The sequence below is a fragment of the Lepus europaeus genome, chromosome 15 (assembly GCF_033115175.1).
Source record: "Lepus europaeus isolate LE1 chromosome 15, mLepTim1.pri, whole genome shotgun sequence".
Classification (NCBI taxonomy): Eukaryota; Metazoa; Chordata; class Mammalia; order Lagomorpha; family Leporidae; genus Lepus; species Lepus europaeus.
This window is the reverse complement of record NC_084841.1, coordinates 10,230,830-10,252,895: the sequence shown is the minus strand read 5'-3', so window position 1 is coordinate 10,252,895 and position 22,066 is coordinate 10,230,830. Positions and strand designations below refer to the sequence as shown.

Sequence of the window (22,066 nt, the reverse complement as noted above, 5' to 3'; positions counted from 1 at the left end):
ATTGCCACTGGCTAGCCTCACCAGTGAGGGCTCTGACCACCACTTCTTCGACCTTGGGGAAGCCAGGTGGGGAGCCTTTCCCCAGTCATCTTATGATAGCTACTAAGACAGGAAAACCTGTGTGCTTTCCCAAACTGGCATGCCTCTTAATCTGCCACTGATGAGGGTAGACTGGCATTATGGGGGAGGGATTTATGACTTCAGAAGGAGAGGGAACCCACAGTAAAATGTCCCCACTCTTTCTGTAAGAGCTTCTCTGATATTATGGAGCAGGGCTGTGCTCATGTGTGTGTGTGTGTGTGCAGGTGTGTGTGTGTTCTTATGGGGAAGATTTCATGCAAGACTGCTTTCGAAAGGGACATTTTGCCCTGTGAATAGTAAAACTTGTTTAGGAGCAATCAGGAAGTAGAGCCACTCTGGTCATTCAACAGCCTAGACTCAGCTGGTACCCATTACCCCTTCTTAGCAATAGGCGATAGCAACTCAGGTGATTCCTTTGTTGAGGCCACTGGGGGACATCATATCAATTTGTAGGTTAGAGACTTGGGGTAAGACACTCAGCTGGGGGATGAATAGAGCATAGCTAGATATTTAAGATGAGGAAGAGACTGAATTACTGGCTGAAGTCAAACTCTGGATTCTTTTAAGTCTAAGATAATGGTTTCACCAATTCTTGCTCCACAGGAGTCCAGGTCTGTCTAAAAAATTTTGATTCACTTGAGGCTCCCTGAGGCTGTTTTGGGTTTCTCCAGGAACCAGCCTTTGGGAGGCTTCTAGGGCTTGTTGCTCCACTGCTGGGCTCTGCTTGTTGTGTGAGAACAGTCATTCTGGGAAATCCTACTGGGGAAGAGAAAACAAGGTTTTACCCATTTCAGGCAGCAGAAGACATAAGTGTAGGAGAAAATTTTTTTAAGGAATATAATTATTTATGAGGGGAGAATATAGATTAAAGGTCATACAGTACATTTGTTGAAAAATAAATAATATTGAGAAAGAACTGTGTTGTGAATAGAAAAAAGTTTTTATGGTTGATAAAAAATTGACAAAGTCTGTGATATTGTGAACATAGGTTATATTCAAACCAAATTTAATAGTAAAAGATATGAGCCAATGAGGAAAGATGTGACAATGGTGAGAGAAAGATTATAGAGTAAATATTTTATAGAATTCATTCTTTCATTCAATGTGTATCCAACAAATTTCATTCAATAAGTATTCATTCAGTTGCTATATATTTGATAACTACCCATTAAATCTCAAGCATTATGTTGCTTTCCTGGTTATTTAAATGCATATACAAGCATATTTGCTTTAAAGCATGCCAAATAATAGGGTTTCCTAGCATTTTCATTTTTTATGTATTGAAAGAAGCAGCCAGCGTATTGAAATGGGCTCCAGACCAGGAACCATTTAACTTGAGCACTTGTTTTTTAACTGGATGGTTTTGTGCTTGGCAAGTAACACAGCCTCTCTTCCTGTAGAATGGGCGTGTAAACAAACAAACAGGAGAAAAGCCTCTGTCTTATTTCTCTGGCAGGGCTATTAACATCACTGAGATAATCTGCAGAAATGAATTTTGGAAACCATACTGCATTTATGCATGAAGGAGTTGGAACTATTTTTATTGACTCCTGTACTGTTGTTGGCAGGCTCGGAAGTACATCATGGACTCCATGGGAGAAAAGTATGCAGAAGGAGTTATCCTGGACTTGGAAAAGACGTGGGAGGAATCTGATCCACGGACACCACTCATCTGTCTCCTGTCTATGGGCTCAGACCCCACAGATTCCATCATTGCCTTGGGGAAGAGATTAAAAATAGAAACCCGTTATGTGTCCATGGGCCAGGGCCAGGAGGTCCATGCTCGGAAGCTCTTGCAGCAGACCATGACACATGTAAGGCCAAATGTCTGATGAGTTTTGCTGTTGGTATTCAGGTTATGGAATAGCAATGTAGAAAAAACATCATGAATCATTAAGAGTTTAGATTACATGCTATCTGCTGTTTATAAGCAGGGAAAGGTATGTCTATTAGAAAATTTTCATGGAGAAGCCAATACAAATTTCAGACTTTTTATGCTGAGCCTTGACTTTTACAGAACATCCATATCCCAATCAGTTTGTATGATGTGGATAATGTTATACTTAGAATAAAAATGTTTATTACCAGGATGTTTAATTTTAATTCTGTAACAGTTAATTACAGCTCTTGGCAGGTAAATCTTAAACTGTTTACGCAGATAATTTATTTTAAAAGGTTTATTTATTGGAAAGTTAGGATTACAGAGAGAGAGAGAAGAGACACAGAGGAATAGAGAGATATTGATCTTCTTTCATCTGGTTCAGTCCCCAAATGGCTGCAGTTCCTGGGAATGGGCCAGGCCAAAGCTGGCAGCCCAGAACTCCATATGCTTCTCCCACATGAGTGGCAGGGGTCCAACTACTTGGGCCATCTTCTGTTGCTTTCTCATGTGCATTAACAGGGAGTTGGATTAGAAACGGAGCAACTGGGACTTAAACTGTTGCTCATATGGGATGCCGATGTTGCAGGTGGCAACCTAACCCACTGGGCCACAACCTTGGCTCCAGATTCAGCCTTCTTACATCTGCTTTAAATGTTACTGAGATACCTCACTGTCTTTGTCCTTAAGAATTTCATCCCTTATTTAAAAAATCCCTGTGTAGTTTAATGGAATTTGGGGAGAGAGCTGAGCTATATGGATGTTTTCAATCAGCCATCTTTATTGGAAGTCCTATTATCTCTTTTTATGTTTTACTTTGGTTGTTTTCATGATTACTCCTATAGATCTTTACTATAATTGGCATGAAAGTATATACTATGGAACAAATGTATGAAACAACAGCAAAATATAGCTTCTCTCCATTAAATAGCATTTTTCTTAGATTTGACCTAGATAATATAAAGGGGTGAGTACACTTTTCTATTAAATTGTAATTACTTAATTTCCAAAAAGCATAGTGGTTAATTTGGGCAAAACACAAAATCACCTAATTTCCTTATACTGTCATTCACTCAGGGAGGATGGGCGCTTCTGCAGAACTGCCATCTGGGACTCGATTTCATGGATGAGCTAATGGACATAATTATAGAAACTGATGTTGTCCATGATGCCTTCCGCCTGTGGATGACCACCGAGGTTCACAAGCAGTTTCCCATCACACTCCTTCAGATGTCCATCCGATTTGCCAATGAGCCGCCACAAGGCCTGCGGGCAGGGCTGAAAAGGACATATGGGGGTGAGTCGAGGCGTGCCTCTGAGTTTACCTGAATTGTTCGCACTGACTGGTTTGCTTAAAGAAACTATAAAGTCAGAATTGGCTAAAATACAGTTACAGCAGATAGTACCATGGGAAGTCTCCCTTGTCATGGTCCTTGTGGAACGTGCTCTGGCAGTGTTGGGGAATCAGAGTGCGTGATTCTCCCTTTTCCATTTATTTTCCCAACCCTTGCTATATTTAGGCTTGGTTTTTTTTTTTTTTTTTTTTTTTTTTTTTGCTATATGTCTGCCTTTTTATGCGAACATCAAGCATAGGCAATTTTGTCTGTTATGCTCTTTGTGCTCCGTACTTGAAGTGGTACCATAGCCTCTTCTAAGAGGAGAGTCTGTACCAAAGTTGCAGCCTGCTTTCATGTCATTTGGGCCATCTGTTAGAATGCTGAGTTAGAAATCAAACAGTACAGAAAATCAACAAGAAGAGACTCAGATGTCCCTCCAGGTGTGATTGGAACTGAGTCTGTGCTCTTTGTCCTTGCTTCCTCTGCTTTCTGGAGTGTTGCCTCTGGGACTCAGAGCCAAAAAGCTTGATTCTGGTCCTAGGTGTTAACAAGTGTTTTGTTCTCTTGAGTGCCAGTCACCCAAGCAACTTGTGTTTCAGTTTTCTTGTATGTAAAATAGAAACAATAAGTTCCTTCTGGGAGGATGGGAATGAATTTTAATTAAAATGATATAGTGAATAATAATATAATAATTATTATATTTTATTCTGGAAAAATATAAGTGAATATTTTATTGGTTTGGCAACAAGATTTGAATTCTAGCCAATATCCAAGGTAATGTGGGGATAAAATAGAGGTGGATGATAATAGCAGTAAAAAAAAATCAAATAATAAATGATTAAATATAACATTTAAATTTGGAGTAAATTGTTTGTATCTTATTCTTGGGGTATAATGCACTTCTATATTACTATCTTAGTTACTACAAAGTTCATTAAAAGTAAATGTTCTAAGTATAATCCCCAAATAATAATAATATGCTAATTAGTAGAGGTAGTTGTAGTTGTAGTAGTATTTATTTTAACTGCCATTATCCTTCCATCTCATTGTTAGCCCCACATTAACCTGCTGGAAATGGCCTCTGGACAAACAAAAGTTAATTATAGTTATCATAGAATGTAATAAAATAAATCAAAATAAGTGAATAGTCAGAACTGATAAATTAATTAATGACCTAAAAAAGTAATAGAAAGTAAAGATATTTGTAAAAATATATATATATATATTTTTTTTTTTCCCAACTGATAATGACAGCTGTGAGCCAAGACTTGCTGGATGTGAGCTCTGCGACCCAGTGGAAACCCATGCTGTACGCAGTGGCTTTCCTGCACTCCACCGTCCAGGAGAGGCGCAAGTTTGGTGCCCTAGGGTGGAATATCCCCTATGAATTCAATCAAGCAGACTTCAATGCCACTGTGCAGTTCATCCAAAACCACTTAGATGACATGGATGTCAAAAAGGTACTGCAATACCTGCTACTTTGCCACTTGTGGTTGGTGGGCCTGGGTCATCCAGCTCACTTGACTTGCCCTGCTTTGGGGTGGGTTATGTAAGACAAGGATATTCTGTGCTTGCAAAATCATCTTCTAAATTACGTTGCCTTTTTTTAAAGATGTATTTTATTTATTTTAAAGGTAGACTTACAGAGGGGCACTGGCAGAGAGAGACAGACAGATAGACAGACAGACAGACAGATGGATATGGCTTCCATCATCTGGTTCACTGCACAGATGGTTGCAATGACTGGAGGTGGGCCGATCTGAAGCCAGGGGCCAGGAACTTCTGGCCTCCCATGTGGGTGCTGGGGCTTAAGCACTTGGGTCCTCTTCCACTGCTTTCCAGGTACATCAGCAGGGAGCTGTATTGGAAGTGGAGCAGCCAGGACTTGAACCGGCACCCATATGGGATGCTGGCACTACAGTTGGTGGCTTTACCTGCTACACGACCTGCACTGGCGCCTATACTACCTTTTTATTTCGAGAAAACATGGGCAGATTTTTGTTTTGTTTTTTGTTTGAGAGGGAAGGCTTGCAATGTGTGTGTAAGAGGGAAGAGAATTGAGTGGTGTATGTACAAAAAGAGGTGGGCCCCACATTCCCTTCTAGGGGCTGAAAGGTAAAAGGGAACTCAACAAATTATCAGCTAAGATCATCATGTTGCCAGACCCTGTCCCCAAAAAACCCTAGCTGAGGAAAAAAGGGGGCAGCTGTTGGCATGCCCTTTCTCTAGCTTTTGTGGTGTTGGTGAAGAGAAAACCTGTGCTCTGGTCCAGAAGATCTGCCGATCTCAGATCATGTCTTGCCAGGAGCAAGGATCCTTTAAGGCTGGACCTTGCCCAGCTGTGTCCTAGTGGTAGGGGTAGGGGAGAGAGGCCAGGCTCATTGCCCTATCCCTTGGCCCATTTCATTCTAGGCTGACTCTGTCCTTGCTTGAGGTGTGAAAGATCAGACATATTTTGATTATTGTTTTCTTTCTCAAAGGCAAGGTGGTATTCCATATGACGACCTGGAGTGGGCAATTGTGGGGGCAGAGTGGAGATAATTTGGTTTTTTAAATCCTAAGAAATGAAAATGAGAGTCTAGATTATTCTTGCATTTTTTTTTTTTTAAGACAGGCAGAGTTAGACAGTGAGAGAGAGAGAGAGACAGAGAGAAAGGTCTTCCTTCCGTTGGTTCACCTCCCAAATGGCTGCTACGGCCGGCACGCTGTGCCGATCAGAAGCCAGGAGCCAGGTGCTGCCTCTTGGTCTCCCATGTGGGTGCAGGGCCCAAGCACTTGGGCCATCCTCCACTGCCTTCCTGAGTCACAGCAGAGAGCTGGACTACAAGAGGAGCAACTGGGACTAGAACCTGGTGCCCATATGTGATGCCGGCGCCGCAGGTGGAGGATTAACCAAGTGAGCCACAGCGCTAGCCCTACATACAGTGTTTGTTTTTTAAAGAACCACCTCAATATTGTCATTAGTAAACTTTTTCCCCATTAATATTAAAGTCTGAAAACACTCGAATGTATTAAGAAGCCAATTTGAAGTCGTGAACATGAGCTTTGAGTAGCTCCTTGTGTTTGCTTATCCAATTTTATCTCTGCACTTCCTTTCACATTCTTGGTGAGGAAAGGCTGGTAGCGTGAATGCCGCTTGATGACAGTGAATACGTAGATGTTACTTGGCAGCAAGATTAATGACAAGGTGGCAGTCAGTTCTACTTAATTATTCTGTGAACTTTCCCAGGGTGTGTCCTGGACCACTGTCCGCTACATGATAGGAGAAATTCAATATGGAGGCAGAGTCACTGATGACTATGATAAGAGGTTGCTGAACACATTTGCTAAGGTTTGGTTCAGTGAAAATATGTTTGGACCAGATTTCAACTTTTATCAAGGATACAGTATTCCAAAATGCAGCACAGTGGACAACTATCTCCAATATATCCAGGTTTGTAAACTTCAGAATTTTATGCCTAGAATAAATATTTGCAGCCGTTTGACCTTTTGGATATTTATTTATACTGCCTGTACTGTTTCTAAAATAAATGTTAATGGTGATATATACCAAAGCTTCTGTTATAGATGCTTTCTCCATATTTTTTATTCACTAGATGATGAAAATGTTTATCTTGTTCTGAGTGTGTGTTTCACGTGAATTCCTTCCCCAGCCTCCTCTTCCAGTGCCTCAGTTGTGATTTCCTTTGGGAAGATGAAAGATGGGGCCGATTCAGAACTAGGGCGTGGGCACAGATCCCCTGCAGCTCTCTGCTGTGAGATTTCAGCTGTCACAGCAGCAGGGAAGAGACATCCTTTAGACTCGCTCTGCTGTTTCTCCATCCGCTCGACTCATCCTGTGCCATCTATCCCTTAACCCTGGTGTAATGGACAGCATGTGGGCATATCAGGAACCTGCTTTGTGTGAGAGCTTCCCCTAAGGCAGGGTCCCTCAACCTTGGCTGGTGGCTTTTGGAGTCGGATGAGTCTCGGTTGTGGGAGAGCATCCTGTGCACTGGAAGATATCTATCAGCATCCCTGGCCTCTCTCCACTAGATGTTAGTAACACACCCCCACACCTAGTTGTGAGACCCTACAATGTCTCCAGATACTGCCAAATGTCTTCTTGGGGGAGAAATTCTCCCGGGTTGAGAAGCACTTCTCTAAGAAGGAATAAAGTAGACTTTAACAGGGACCATGTAGGGGTTAAAAAAAATCAAAGGTAACTATATTTTCTGTTTCTGTACCTTGAATTCATTAAATTATGATTTAGTGTTCACTTTGGTCTCTTAAGATTTATCTTTGAATGAACAAATTGCGGCACAGTTACCCTCAAAGGATTAATTTATCAGTATATTTACAGGATTTTTTGATATATAAACACAATGAGTTTATCATATATTACCACTTCTACACTTCAAAAATTCAAAACAACAAATGTATTTGTTTTACTGTCCTGTATGTGTCTTTAAATCATTAGCAATGAATAGGAAAAGTGTCTAGGAAAGTGTAAATTTAGGCATACCTATGTATATATTTAAATATATACTCCATTTCACAATGAATTTGAATATCTCATAAGAAGACATTATGTAAAGAGGAATAAAATAAGGGAGAAGAATGGAGGGAAAGTATAAATAAGACAACAATTAAGTTAAGGAGAAGATTTCTACATAGAAATATAAGTCAAATTTTAGGTAATTTTCTGGTTTTGGTGGAGGAGGTTTTTTGTTTGTTCTGTTTTTGGTATTTCTATCTCTCCTGTTTGTTTTTCTTCCTAACTCTGTTACTCTCTGAATATCTCTCTTTTTCTAGTCTCTCTCTTTCTCTCTGGGAGAGTGCAACTGCCACCTGCAGCTTTATTTGATCCATGTTTGATAATCTTATTTCCTGGTATCTTGTGCCATCTTACGTTAACTGTTAGTTATACAACATCTATTTCAACAGGTGGTTCGAATTGGATTAGATGATCAGGAAGCAAATGCCAATTCATAACCCCGTTTCTACCTCCCATATTGTACCACAATATAGTATCCCTAATTAAATCACAATTGTGGTCCAGATCTTAAAGATCCATGAGTCTATTTTGTGTTTTTCAAGGTTAGAAGTTGCTGAGGTTTGTAACTTGACAGAAAGAAGACACATCACAGAAATGCTTAGCCTAGCCAAAACATTTGTATTTTCGCAGACAATAGAATTTATCTCGTGCTCAGGCTGCCAGTCTGTGCTTATCTGTGTTGTATTGTCCAGAGCTTGCCTGCCTATGACAGTCCGGAGGTCTTTGGACTGCACCCCAATGCAGACATCACTTACCAGAGCAAGCTGTCCAAGGACGTGCTGGACACCATCCTGGGCATCCAACCCAAAGACAGCTCTGGAGGAGGGGATGAGACCCGGGAGGCTGTGGTGGCCCGGCTGGCTGATGATATGCTAGAGAAGCTGCCCCCAGACTACAGCCCATTCGATGTGAGTGGCCAAGATCCTGACAAAATGTCAACTCTGCATGTTGTGTGTGTTCTAGGAGTGGGGCTGTGGGGGGAAGGGAAGGCAGGGAGGGTAAGGAGGAAGGCAGGCAGGCACAGATAACTTTTCTGAAATAAAAAAAAAATATATAGGGGCCAGAGGTTTGGCATAGTAGGGTAAGCCACTGCCTGTAGCACCAACATCTCATGTGGGCGAGGGTTTATGTCCCAGGTACTCTTCTTCCAATCCAGTGCTCTGCTTATGGCCTGGGAAAGCAGTGGAATATGGCCCAAGTACTTGGGCCCCTGCACCACAGTGAGTCCTGGAAGAAGCTCCTGGCTCCTGGCTTTTGGTTGGCTCAGCTCTGGCCATTGCAGCCATTTGGGGAGTGAACCAGCAGATGGAAGACCTCTCTGCCTCCCCCTCTTTCTGTCTGTAGCTCTGCCTCTCAAATAAATAAGTAAATCTTAAAAAAAAAAGAAAAAAAAAATAAGAACCAGCTTCTTAAAGAACTAGACAAAGATGTTTTTGAATCCATGAATTTAATTGTTTCAATATAAGTGATAAAGAAACCTGATGAGGATCTTGATATTTGTTCTTAAATTATATATGTATGTACTGATATATTAGGATTGCTTTCTGGAACGTTCCCACAGGTACTTCCTATTGCCATTTCTTGAAAGGAAAGCAGTGTAATATCAGATTAAAACACCTGATTTTTAAAAATATATATAGATATATAAGTCAAAATTCAAATCATCTTAATTTCAGAAAGTCTACATTTATTTAATGACCCCTCTGCAGCATCTTTATGTCACTTGTTTTGAAAATTGATATTTTTGGCCGGCGCCGTGGCTTAACAGGCTAATCCTCCACCTTGCGGCGCCGGCACACCGGGTTCTAGTCCCGGTTGGGGCGCCGGATTCTATCCCGGTTGGCCCTCTTCCAGGCCAGCTCTCTGCTATGGCCCGGGAAGGCAGTGGAGGATGGCCCAAGTGCTTGGACCCTGCACCCGCATGGGAGACCAGGAGAAGCACCTGGCTCCTGGCTTCGGATCAGCGAGATGCGCCGGCCGCAGCGGCCATTGGAGGGTGAACCAACGGCAAAGGAAGACCTTTCTCTCTGTCTCTCTCTCTCTCATTATCCACTCCGCCTGTCAAAAAAAAAAAAAAAAAAAGAAAATTGATATTTTTATTATGTAAGTAGCTTCTATGCAAATTTATTATTATGAAATTTATTTATTTGGGAGGGAGGGAGAGAGAGACACATGTGTAGAAAGAGAGAGAGATTTTTCTCTCTGTTGATTCCCTCTGCAAAGGCCTGTAAGATTTGGGGCTTGGGCAGACTGATGCTAGGAGCTAGGGACTCAGTCTAGTTTTCCCACATGAGTGGCAGGAACCTAGCTACTCAAGCCATCACTGCTGCCTCTCAGGGTACACAATCAACCTGAAACGAGGAGCTAAAACAGGACTCCAGCCCTGGCATTCTGATAGGGGATGTGGACATCTTAATGGGTGTTTTAACTGCTATGCCAAATACTCGCCCTGAAAATTAATATCTTATACGTTATAATTAATATTGTGAGATGCTTCAGCCTGACAATATTTTCAAAAATCTTTGATAAAAGCAAACAGAAATGGCTTACTTTCCATGTAGCCTAAAGGGATGACCTAAATTAACCACATGGTACTTTTGTCACAAAGTCACCATGCTTCTTGGTGGTTTGTCACATTCTCATCTGGCTTTTCAAAAGGAATCTTGCAGAATTTTGTGTCTTTCACATGCTGTTGTTTTCTAAGCCAATGATTTTGGCTGCTAATGCTACAGACTGAACTCAAAGACCTATCATCAAGGGAATAATTTCCCTGGAAGAATCTTCATTCACTTGGTTGGAAAAAATCAATACTCTTATTAGGTTTCATAAGCACTCTTCATTACAGAATCAGGAGAGAGGTCATTCACATCCAACAGGGGTTGAAATATTTATGAAGCAATAAAAACATCTAAAAATAGAGTAATAATTATGTAAATAAACATTCTAAGTAGATGTGGAAAACTCTTTCCCCTTTGCTGAATTTATCACTGCTACCTTAGAATAAAGCAATTCAGTCTAGCAGAAGCTTTAGTATATAGGAGACTAAGTAAATTCTTGTAGGGTGCAGATGGATAGATGGATGCTTTGATGGAAAAAGCATTTAGAATACAAGTCTAGTTGCTTGAGACAACCAGTAGAATGGTTGTATGTACATGCACTTCTGCTTGTACTTATACACACATGTGTTTGAAACAGCTCGGATAGATGTAAGGGCATGTTTCCCAGATAAGTGCATTGGCTGTCCAGAGGACTGTGTGGTTGTGACTGTGTGCTTCATGCTCTTCTGTGAATTAATGGCTGCCTGGTCTTTCCCACATGGTATGAAAATTCAGGTCGATTATTGCCTGTTTTGTGTCACTTGGAAAGAATTTTTTAATGGAATTAAAAGAAAAAATGGGACATGTTTAGGAAGTCCCATGGTACCAGCTCCATAAAGTCACTAGTTTCAGTTAATGATCTAATGTCTAATTTTGAACATGTGCTTTAATGTCTGCCCGACAGGTGAAAGAGCGGCTGCAGAAGATGGGCGCGTTCCAGCCGATGAACATTTTCCTCAGGCAGGAGATTGACCGCATGCAGAGGGTCCTCAGCCTGGTCCGCAGCACCCTGACTGAGCTCCAGCTCGCCATCGATGGCACCATCGTCATGAGCGAAGGCCTGCGGGACGCGTTGGACTGCATGTTTGACGCCAGAATTCCGGCTCAGTGGAAGAAAGTATGTACATGCCTACTCTTCTGCTGCGTAAACACTGTCGTGAATCGTGGCGATTGGCAAGTGGAAAGCATCCAAGGCTACTTTACTTAGAATAGTTCCTTGGGTTAGGGAAGAATCCCTCAGCGCAGTGAGTGGCACACATCACAGGCTCTACCAGGCAATCTACGTGCATTTTTTCACTTAAAGTTTGTGTGGTATTGCTGTCATTTTACATTTGCAGATGAGGATCCTGAGGTTGGGAGGGAAGGATTATATATTTTTCCAGATCAGAATTTAACCAAATTCCAGGACTTAACGAGCCCATGATGTTAATTTTTTTTGAATGAAGCATCCTTGGAATACATATACAAGTATATAAAAATCACACCAACAAGAAAAATATTTTATTTGCTGTGTGAGTAATACAGTGTGTACTGTGTGGATCTCAACAAGATGATAATTTAATAGTATGCTTACTGATTACTTCTTGGCACTTGTGCTAGACAGATGTGGTTTTAAAGAATACTAATTTAAATAAAGACACTGAACATGTCTAGATGAGTTGACATGACTCCATAAAAATATAGGTTTGATAAAATTAACTCCTTTCTTTGTATGTAGGAAAATAAGTATTTTTGGAGACATTTTTGGGAATGGAACCTAAATGGACCCTTTCTCTTTGTACCATATATAAGTGTGTGTGTGTGTGTGTGTGTGTGTGTGTGTGTGGTATAAGCATGTCCATTGTGTGAGGAGATGTAAGTGAAATTGCTAAGGTTAATTATGATAGAGAGGATACAGTGAAAAAAGTAGGATGTGTTGCTGTCTTCTGTCCTGTTTCCTGGGAAAATCTGTATCTGCCATGTGGTTTCTTTTCCATCTGACCTTTGCCCCCTGTGCAGTGACTCTCCAATCCCAGCACGAGTCCATCAAATACTGAGCAGACATCTTACTCTCCCGAAGTCCCTGTCCCCAAGATTTTCACCTGTTCTCTACCTCATGATGCATGTGCTCTGCAATACTTACAGTTAGAAGAAGGAGGATGCCGAGATACATGCCAGTAGGAACGTGAGAGGATTCACTGCTCTGGAATGTGAAGCTGTGAATGTACCATTCTACACTTCCTCCAGCTGGTTCAGGTTCCATGTTGCAAGCCTAGGAAAGGTAGATGACTGAGGTTTCTCCATGTTGGCCACACAGCAGGCAATTGCAGAGGAAGTTGTGTTGATTTTCTGGGGCTACTGTAGCAAATTGCCATAGGCTAGGCAACAGAAATTAATTCTTGCCCAATTCTGGAGACTAGAAGTCCAAAATCAAGGTGTCAGCGAGTACCATGCCCCTTTCAGGGGCTCTAGAAGAGAAGCTTACATTGGCACCGGGGTTTCTTGGTTTGTGGAAGCAGGAGTCCAAACTCTGCCTCCGTTTTCACATGGATTTCTTTTCTTTTTTGTATGCTCCCGACATATTCCCTCAGTGCATATGTGTTTCTTGCCTGAGTTTCGCCTTTTATAAAGCCAGGGGTCGTGTTGGATTAGGGCCCACATTAACAATCCATGTTAATTTTTTGAAGTTTTTTATTTAATGAATATACATTTCATATGTACAGCTTTTAGGGATATAGTGTTTCTTCCCCCATTATCACCTTCCCCTCCTATTCCCATCCCACCTCCTACTCCCTTCCCCATTACATTTTCCATTAAGATTTGTTTTTAATTCACTTTATATACAGAAGACCAACTCTATACTAAGTAGAGATTTCAACTATTCGCACCCACACAAACACACAAAGTATAAAGTACCATTTGAAGACAAGTTTTACCACTAATTCTCATAGTACAACTCATTAAGGACAGAGGTTCAACATGGGGAGCAAGTGCACAGTGACTCTTGTTGATTTAACAACTGGCACCCTTATGATGTCAGTGATCATCCTAGGCTCTTGACATGAGCTGCCAAAGCTGTGGAAGCCTTTTGAGTTTACAAGCTCCATTGGTTTTTAGACAGGGCCAAATGCAAAGTGGAAGTTCTCTCCTCCCTTCAGAGAAAAGTACATCCTTCTTTGATGGCCCCTTCTTTCCACTAGGGTCTCACTCAGAGATCTTTCGTGCAGAACCATTTTTGCCACTATGTCTTGGCTTTTCATGCCTGAAATGCTCTCATGGTATTTGCAGTCAGATCCAAATGCCTTAGCGGCTGATTCTGATTTGATTACCACTTTCAAGAATTTTTCTTCCAGGTAAGATCAGATTCTTAGGTACTAGTGGTTAGAGCTTTGATGTAACTTTTTGGGGGAACAGAGTTTAACCCATAACATATGGAGAGGGTGCCAGATTATGGAGGTTAAATGCAATGTGGGCATTTTTTCCTTATAATTTATTTATTTATTTGAAGGAGGAAGGAAGGGAGAGATGGAGTAAGGGAGGGAGAGCAAGAGTGAAACAGAGAGAGAGAGAGAGAGAGAGAGAGAGAGAGAGAGAATAAGTGAGTGCAAGAGTGAGTTTAAATCTACTGGCTCACTCCCCAAATGCTTGCAAAAAGTGGGGCTGAGCCAGGCTGAATCCAGGATCCAGGAACTGCATTCCAGTCTCCATGTAGTTGGCAGGGACACAGGTACCTGAGCCATCATCTGCTGTCTCGGGGTTTGCACATTAGGAAGCTGGATCAGAAGCAGAGATGGGACTCAATGCCAAGCACTCTGATGTGGGATGTGGGCGTCCTAAGTGGCAGCTTATCCTGCCATGCTACAACACTTGCTTGCACTGTGTAGGTTGTAATAATAGAGGACTAAGAGAAGAGGAGATGTGACAAAACTTGTAGGTGAAGAGAATATAATAGAAGTAAAGAGTTAGAGATCATACTTAGGTCAAAGAAATTTCCTTGAATGGGCAAAGTAGAAATGTAGGTTACGATTGGAGAATGGTGGTGGAATTGGAAAGACTGGAGGTTGTACATGCTGCATGATTTTAGGGGGCTGAATAACTTGCTCTCTTTTCTAAACCAAAAGGCAGAGAAGGAATAGGGGGGATTAAATTTCTCGATAAAACTTGTGTTAGAGAACTGTCGCTTATATCTGCTTACAAGTGATCTTCCTAAAATGGAACCTAGGATTAGAAGTTTGCCTTCCAGCAGCATTGCCTTGGGCAGCTTCTCTTGCAGAGAATTTCCTATGAAGTTACAGCAAGCAGGAGCAGAGCAGGCTGTGTGCTCCCTGTAGGCTTCCCAGTTCCAAAAGGAATAGAGAAAGGGCTGAGCTTCCAAACATGTATCTATCTTCCCTGCACCTGCCATGTCTTCTTAAATGCCTACTGCCCCAGTGCCAAGACTGTGACACAAACCTGAGGAGCTGCCGATACAGCTTTCCCCCACCTCTCTATGTCCCATGGATCCAACCTAACTGCGTGAGAAACTAGGAAGTATAGGGGGCACATGGGGCATTTCATGAGTGCAGTGTGTCTCTGAAAAACTCACTAGCCAATCAGTTTGTTTACCTCCTTGGAATGAGGAGAGTGATGAAGTAGAGGTACCTGGAATATTATATAAATGGAACTCTCTCCCCCTGGAGAGAGAGATACAGGATGGAGAAAACATGCTTCTCCCAAAAAACATGCTTCTCCCATCTCCTTTTTGATGATGACAAGGTTTAAAGTGTGAGTTTGGAGTAGGGGAATGAAGTGGAATGGACATTAGGATCATTGGAGATCAGAAGGGCATGGGAAAGGATCTTAGAATTGTACCTATGAACTATACTGAATCTGTTCTGTTTGTATTAATATTATGTTAATATGAAAAAATAAAGAGAAAAAATAAAAATATCTCCAGATAATAAAAAAATTTTTAAAAAGGGCATGTGATGAGAAAGTAGGATGTGGCCGGCGCCGTGGCTCAATAGGCTAATCCTCCGCCTGTGGCACCGGCACACTGGGTTCTAGTCCCGGTCGGGGTGCCGGATTCTGTCCCGGTCGCTCCTCTTCCTGTCCAGCTCTCTGCTGTGGCCTGGGAGTGCAGTGGAGGATGGCCCAGTCCTTGGGCCCTGTACCCGCATGGGAGACCAGGATAAGCACCTGGCTCCTGGCTTCGGATCAGCACGGTGCACCAGCCACAGCAGCCATTGGGGGTGAACCAATGGAAAAAGGAAGACCTTTCTCTCTGTCTCTCTCACTGTCCACTCTGCTTGTCAAAAATAAAAAATATAAAAAAAAAGTAGGATGCTACATGTGTCATTCCCAGGATGCTGATTTTACCTAGAATGATTAATGAAAGTAAATAAATGTGACATGTGGATGGTGAATACAGACCCTGAGCCACAATATCTGGTCTCTTTGGAGCTCTGCGACCCAGAGTAAGCTAGTTGGTTTGATGTGCCTTGGTTTCCTTATCTGTAAAATGGAAATAATAGAAAATATCACCCTAGTATTTGAGTGAGTAGAGGATATGAAATGTGCTTAGACTATGCCTAGATGATGGTAAATGCTATATAAATGCTTGTTATTATTATTAGTAAATTATACCACTACCACCATTATCACCTCTACCTCTACCATCATCACCACCACCAACTTTACATCCACGACCACAACCACCACTGTCACACCACCGTCACCTCTGCCATACCGCCACCATCGCTGATACCACTGCCACCATCATTATCATGATTATTTGGGGGATTGAATGGAAGAGTAAACCAGGAGTCTACATTCTTGATGCATAAGATGGTGTGACCAGTAGATGAAAATGATAAGAAGGGCAAGGGTGGTATGTCCAGATGGTATGAGACTCAAAGGAAGAGAATGATGGGCAGTGGTGGCCTGACAACAACAGTCAGACATGACAGAGCCTGGTGATGAGGGCTGTGGAGTATGACAAAGGCAGTAACCTGTATTTTAGGAAGGCTGCAAAGGAACAGCCTATACTGCGGATGGATAGGGTGCAGACTTCAGGTGGAGAGAATGTTCTGGAAAGAGATGGAGGGTATAGAGGAGTTTCCTGATGACAAACTTGAAAATGTTGAAGGTAGAGTAGAAGGGCTTGAGAGGGCAGGGAGGCTGGAGAGTGGGTCATAGGAGGTATGAACAGAGAGGGCAGCATCTAGAGATGAGATTGCAGTGGGGCTGACTGGAGGCTTGACCATCTGCAGGAGACTCAGATCAGTAGGCAGGTGAGATGTGCGGGGGTTAAAACAGATGGGGTCTTAGAGAAGACTCGTGTAGCGCTGAGCTGCATACGTCGCTCGCAGCTTCAGCAGATTCCAAGGCTCTGGGCCCTGAAGGCAGCATATAGCAATTAGGGCTTCATCTTGTTGTGTTCTCCATCTCAGACACCATCACAGAGCTTAGAAACCAGAGTCAGCTTTGACCAGAATTCGTCATTTCATTCTTGTCTTCAAAAGCTCATTGCCAAGGCCAGAGAGCTTTCTATTTGAATTGCCTCTTTTTTTTTTTTTTTTTTTTTGACAGGCAGAGTGGACAGTGAGAGAGAGAGAGACAGAGAGAAAGGTCTTCCTTTTTGCCGTTGGTTCACCCTCCAATGGCCGCCGCGGCCAGTGCATTGCAGCCGGTGCACTGCACTGATCCGAAGGCAGGAGCCAGGTGCTTATCCTGGTCTCCCATGGGGTGCAGGGCCCAAGCACTTGGGCCATCCTCCTCTGCACTCCCAGGCCACAGCAGAGAGCTGGCCTGGAAGAGGGGCAACTGGGACAGAATCCGGCGCCCCGACCGGGACTAGAACCTGGTGTGCTGGCGCCGCGAGGCGGAGGATTAGCCTATTGAGCTGCGGCGCCAGCTGAATTGCCTCTTTTCAATGCCAACAACAGAGGGAGAATCTTTCAGGTCACTGGCCTTTGAAAATTCATTCCCCATTGAATCAGCTATCCCAATTGGGCCAGCACCTGGAGACTTTGAAACAGGAGACACCCTCCCATTGATGACCCCCTCTACTCTCAGACAAAATGTGGTATAAACTTGTCTGTTTTAGTTGTCACACTTATATGGCATATAATAAGTTACTTAATTTCTAAATTGTGACCCTTTTATTCAGGTTTTTATCCCTCTTCACTTATTATCAGTCTTTGGGATCTCAATAGCTCTTCAAAAATAGGCAAATTAATTCTCAAGATATTTGAAATTCAAGTGATATACCTACCCAGGTTAATTACTACATTGATTGATACATAGGTGATTTGGTGATCCCTGCCAATGCTACTTCTCATATTAATGACATACCCATGCCAGTTGTCATAATGGAAGTTCCCCACAAGAGCCTGAGTTCTTCCTGAGGAGAAAGATAGAGGCAGTGAATGCAAATCATTTGTCATTGTGAAAGAAACCTGGGTTTCCATTTCTGCTCCTTTATGTGAGGAAATGAAAGTATATTCTAAAGAGGTAAACACCACACAAAGTAACTGTTGTTTACCTCATTAAAAATAAGTAGAGAAAGGATTATATGATTTATTGCCCAGAGAATGTATCTTTTTTTAAATTTTTTTATATATATATATTTGACAGGCAGAGTGGACAGTGAGAGAGAGAGAGAGACAGAGAGAAGGAAGGTCTTCCTTGGCCGTTGGTTCACCCTCCAATGGCCGCCGCGGTAGGCGCGCTGCGGCCGGCGCACCGCGCTGATCCTATGGCAGGAGCCAGGTGCTTCTCCTGGTCTCCCAAGGGGTGCAGGACCCAAGTACTTGGGCCATCCTCCACTGCACCCCCGGGCCACAGCAGAGAGCTGGCCTGGAAGAGGGGCAACCAGGACAGAATCCGGTGCCCCAACCGGGACTAGAACCCGGTGTGCCGGCGCCGCAAGGCAGAGGATTAGCCTAGTGAGCCGCGGCGCCGGCCAAGAGAATGTATCTTAAAGTGTCGATGATTTCTCTGGATGAGGCCATGAGCATGTTTATGTAAATAAAAACCCTGAATTAATATTGAAGTTAAATTCTAAGGAAAAATGGTGGAGTCCTATTAAGTATAATCCAAAACATTGCTTTGATTACTCCATAGTAAAATTGTTCATGAATATATGGTTTGTGGAAAGTGACTCTATGGACCTCAGACATCTTGAATTGCTTTGTGAATTGACCTGTTATTCATGTGATGATTGGCTGGTTCTATCATATCTTTGTGTCATTAATATCTTGAAGGAAAAGGAATAATTTGGAAAGGTCATATGTCAGACCCAAGGGAAATTCACAACTCAGGGACAGTGTCATTGTAAAAGTGAAATTGATATTTCATTTTTTTTTCAGTAACATAGCCAGTTAGTGTAGCAGATTAAACCCATATTAATTAATTTTTAACATTTGTATTTCAGGCATCATGGGTTTCAAGTACCCTGGGTTTCTGGTTTACTGAACTAATAGAAAGGAACTGCCAGTTTACCTCTTGGGTTTTCAATGGCCGACCCCATTGCTTTTGGATGACAGGCTTTTTTAATCCACAAGGATTTTTAACTGCAATGAGACAGGTGAGAGCTCTGATTTGTACCATTGTGTTGTTACATTTTCCTCTGCAAGAATTTCTTTTTTCATTATAGTTTTTAATAATAGGATAAACTAGAGGATGACCATCTCTTTTTGGTACTGGCAATTACATTGTCATGAACATAAATCCAATCATTTGTTTTCACCCAACTAGATGAATTCCAAATTATTTATTCTTTCATGCCTGACTTGACATATATTTTTAAAGTACATGTGGTCAAATGAAGACATGGGTATATTTTATGAGAGAATCTTTTTAATTCTCTACATACTCTCATTTCTTTTAAATTGGGGTTATTTGTAGCTGAACTTTAATCTTTGTCACACTCTTTTAAGAAAAAACTCTAATTACTGCCTTCGTCATTTGCCACCCTGAATAGGAAATAACTCGGGCCAACAAAGGCTGGGCTCTGGACAACATGGTGCTTTGCAATGAAGTCACCAAATGGATGAGAGATGACATTCTTGCCCCTCCCACAGAGGGTGTCTATGTCTATGGCTTATATCTTGAAGGTGCTGGCTGGGACAAGAGGAACATGAAACTCACCGAATCAAAACCCAAAGTGCTCTTTGAATTGATGCCTGTCATAAGGATTTATGCAGAAAACAACAGTAAGTTGTCTTATTTGGATGTTGGTAATATTACATGACATTATAAACAGAAGATCTTGCTATTTTTGTTATCATATAATAGAAATCTTACTGTTTTTTCAAGTAGCCTTATATCCACACCTATTTTTAATCAGTACTTATTGTCTTCTAGACACCTGAGGATTTTTGAGACACAACAATTCTAGATGTCCTTGCCTAAAATATGGGTGCTCATGAAACTCATGATATGCATTAGCTGATGAAGTAAGAATTAAATGTTTGGCACAGTTAATAAATGGAGGGAAATGAAGATGAGATCCAGCTGGAGGAAACGGTTGGAGTCAGTGCCTCAGGAGCAGTTGAGCTTGGTCTGGGCTTTGAAAGATGGATATGATGCGCTGGGATGGGTGGTGGTCAGAAGGCTTACCCGATGGGACTGTGCTGGCCTCACCTGGAGGCTGTGGAGCTGTTAGCTTCGAGGAGTGAGCCAGGTTATAAAACCTAGGAAGAATTCAGGGATATAATAATCCTGTAGCTAATGGTAAAATTCTGGATTCATATTTCAGCATAGTTATGTAATAATAATTTCATGAAGTACACACATTATTCTATTTTGACAAAATGATAAAAGCTCTATTTGACAACTCTAAAAATATCTAAAATATTCTCCATTGTTGACTTGATGTTTTGTGGAGGCTTTTTAAAAAAGATTTCTTTCTTTATTTATTTGGAAGTAAGAGTTACCTGGAGAAAGGAAGAGAAAGAGAGAGAGAGTGAGAGAGATCGATCTTCCATCTGCTGGTTCACTCCACAGATGACTGTAACTGCTGGGGCTGGGTCAGGTCGAAGCCAGGAGTCAGGAGCTTCTTCTGGATGTCCCACGTAGGTGTAGGGACACAAGCACTTGGACCATCCTCCAGTGCTTTCCGAAGCACATTAGCAGGGAGCTGGATTGGAGGTGGAGCGGCTGAGTCTCAAACTGATGCCCATATGGGATGCTGGCATTGCAGGTGGCAGCTTTACCCACTGTGCTGCAACGCTGGCCCTTCGTGGAGGCTTTTTTCATTGTCTCTCACTCAGCTAACATCTCAACATTCATCACTTATCCACACAGAGGAAATCCCTTATTTGTTTTAGTTGCGCAGGCCATCAACTCTAGAGGTAGCCATGGTGGTGGATTCCACGGAGTTCTGATTTTTTTTTTTTTTTTTTTTGACAGGCAGAGTGGACAGTGAGAGAGAGACAGAGAGAAAGGTCTTCCTTTTGCCATTGGTTCACCCTCCAATGGCCGCCGTGGTAGGCGCGCTGCGGCCAGCGCACCGCGCTGATCCGAAGGCAGGAGCCAGGTGCTTCTCCTGGTCTCCCATGGGGTGCAGGGCCCAAGGACTTGGGCCATCCTCCACTGCACTCCCAGGCCACAGCAGAGAGCTGGCCTGGAAGAGGGGCAACCGGGACAGGATCGGTGCCCCGACCGGGACTAGAACCCGGTGTGCCGGCACCGCAAGGCGGAGGATTAGCCTAGTGAGCCGCGGCGCCGGCCGGAGTTCTGATTTAACAAGAGAAACACGAAAGATTTTTCTTTAAATAAATAGAGATGAGCAGCACATTTTAGAACATGGGTTAAGGAAACAAGTTTATAGAGTATAAATATTTATTTTTTAAAGACATATTTGCTGAATGCCTAATATATGTCAGCCAAGACCTTAGATGCTGGGGAGACAAAGATAATTATGAAACTGATATTTCCCATTGGAATTGTCAGCCAATTGATGGAGATTAATAAGTAAATAAATAATTAAAATATAATCTGATGACTATTATGATAAACTCAAGGTGCTTAGGGAGCCTGATAGGCAGTGTAACTATCCTTGGAAGTTAGGGGAGATTGTTTTTGAGATGTGCTTTGGAGGACAGGAATGAGTATAACAGGGAGTTAGAGAAAGACCTTTCTTGGCAGAGGGAAACATTAGCTTGCTCAGTCCTTCAGTGACTACTTATCTGGCCCTGACAACCCACCAGGCCCTGCTCTAGTGCTGTGGGTACAACTATGAGAGAAGACCAGGTGGTATCTCCCTTTTCATGGAGCTCGGTTTCAAAGAGAAAAAGGTAGTCCCACAATAAGCTGAAGTACTTGGGCCTTGTTACCTGCAGGTTCTGATTTTTGAATCTGCCTACTTGGTTTGTGAGACCCAAATGACTACTCTGGGCATGTTTGTGGTTATTCATGGATATGAGCAGGGTTGTGAAAGATCTGAGTTGCCTGACACACATATTCTTAGCTGAGGCCATACAAGAGGATGCTCTGCTTTCTAGTTCTAAATACTATAAACAAGTATCCTTTTGGGGTCTTTAATGCCATGTTTTTCTTCTTTTTAATAAGATGGCCTTCCCCAGTGTAATGCTTAAGTGATGTCCAGTGTTTCTGAGTACATGCAGGCTATGATGTGATACATGGTAAAAACGTGTGTGTTGGATAAACT

The 22,066-nt window shown here is 42.3% G+C and overlaps 1 protein-coding gene across 1 annotated transcript in view; it reads left to right on the top strand.

Moving 5' to 3' along the window:
• The window catches only part of DNAH5 (dynein axonemal heavy chain 5), a 265,270-nt gene that overhangs the window by 231,678 nt on the left and 11,526 nt on the right, over nucleotides 1-22,066 (top strand). The window contains exons 71-78 of the mRNA XM_062212620.1: nucleotides 1,650-1,895; nucleotides 3,038-3,257; nucleotides 4,552-4,757; nucleotides 6,527-6,730; nucleotides 8,527-8,742; nucleotides 11,336-11,548; nucleotides 18,827-18,979; nucleotides 19,376-19,607. Of these exons, the coding sequence (XP_062068604.1) occupies nucleotides 1,650-1,895; nucleotides 3,038-3,257; nucleotides 4,552-4,757; nucleotides 6,527-6,730; nucleotides 8,527-8,742; nucleotides 11,336-11,548; nucleotides 18,827-18,979; nucleotides 19,376-19,607 (1,690 nt within the window). The remainder of the gene's footprint in view (nucleotides 1-1,649; nucleotides 1,896-3,037; nucleotides 3,258-4,551; nucleotides 4,758-6,526; nucleotides 6,731-8,526; nucleotides 8,743-11,335; nucleotides 11,549-18,826; nucleotides 18,980-19,375; nucleotides 19,608-22,066) is intronic.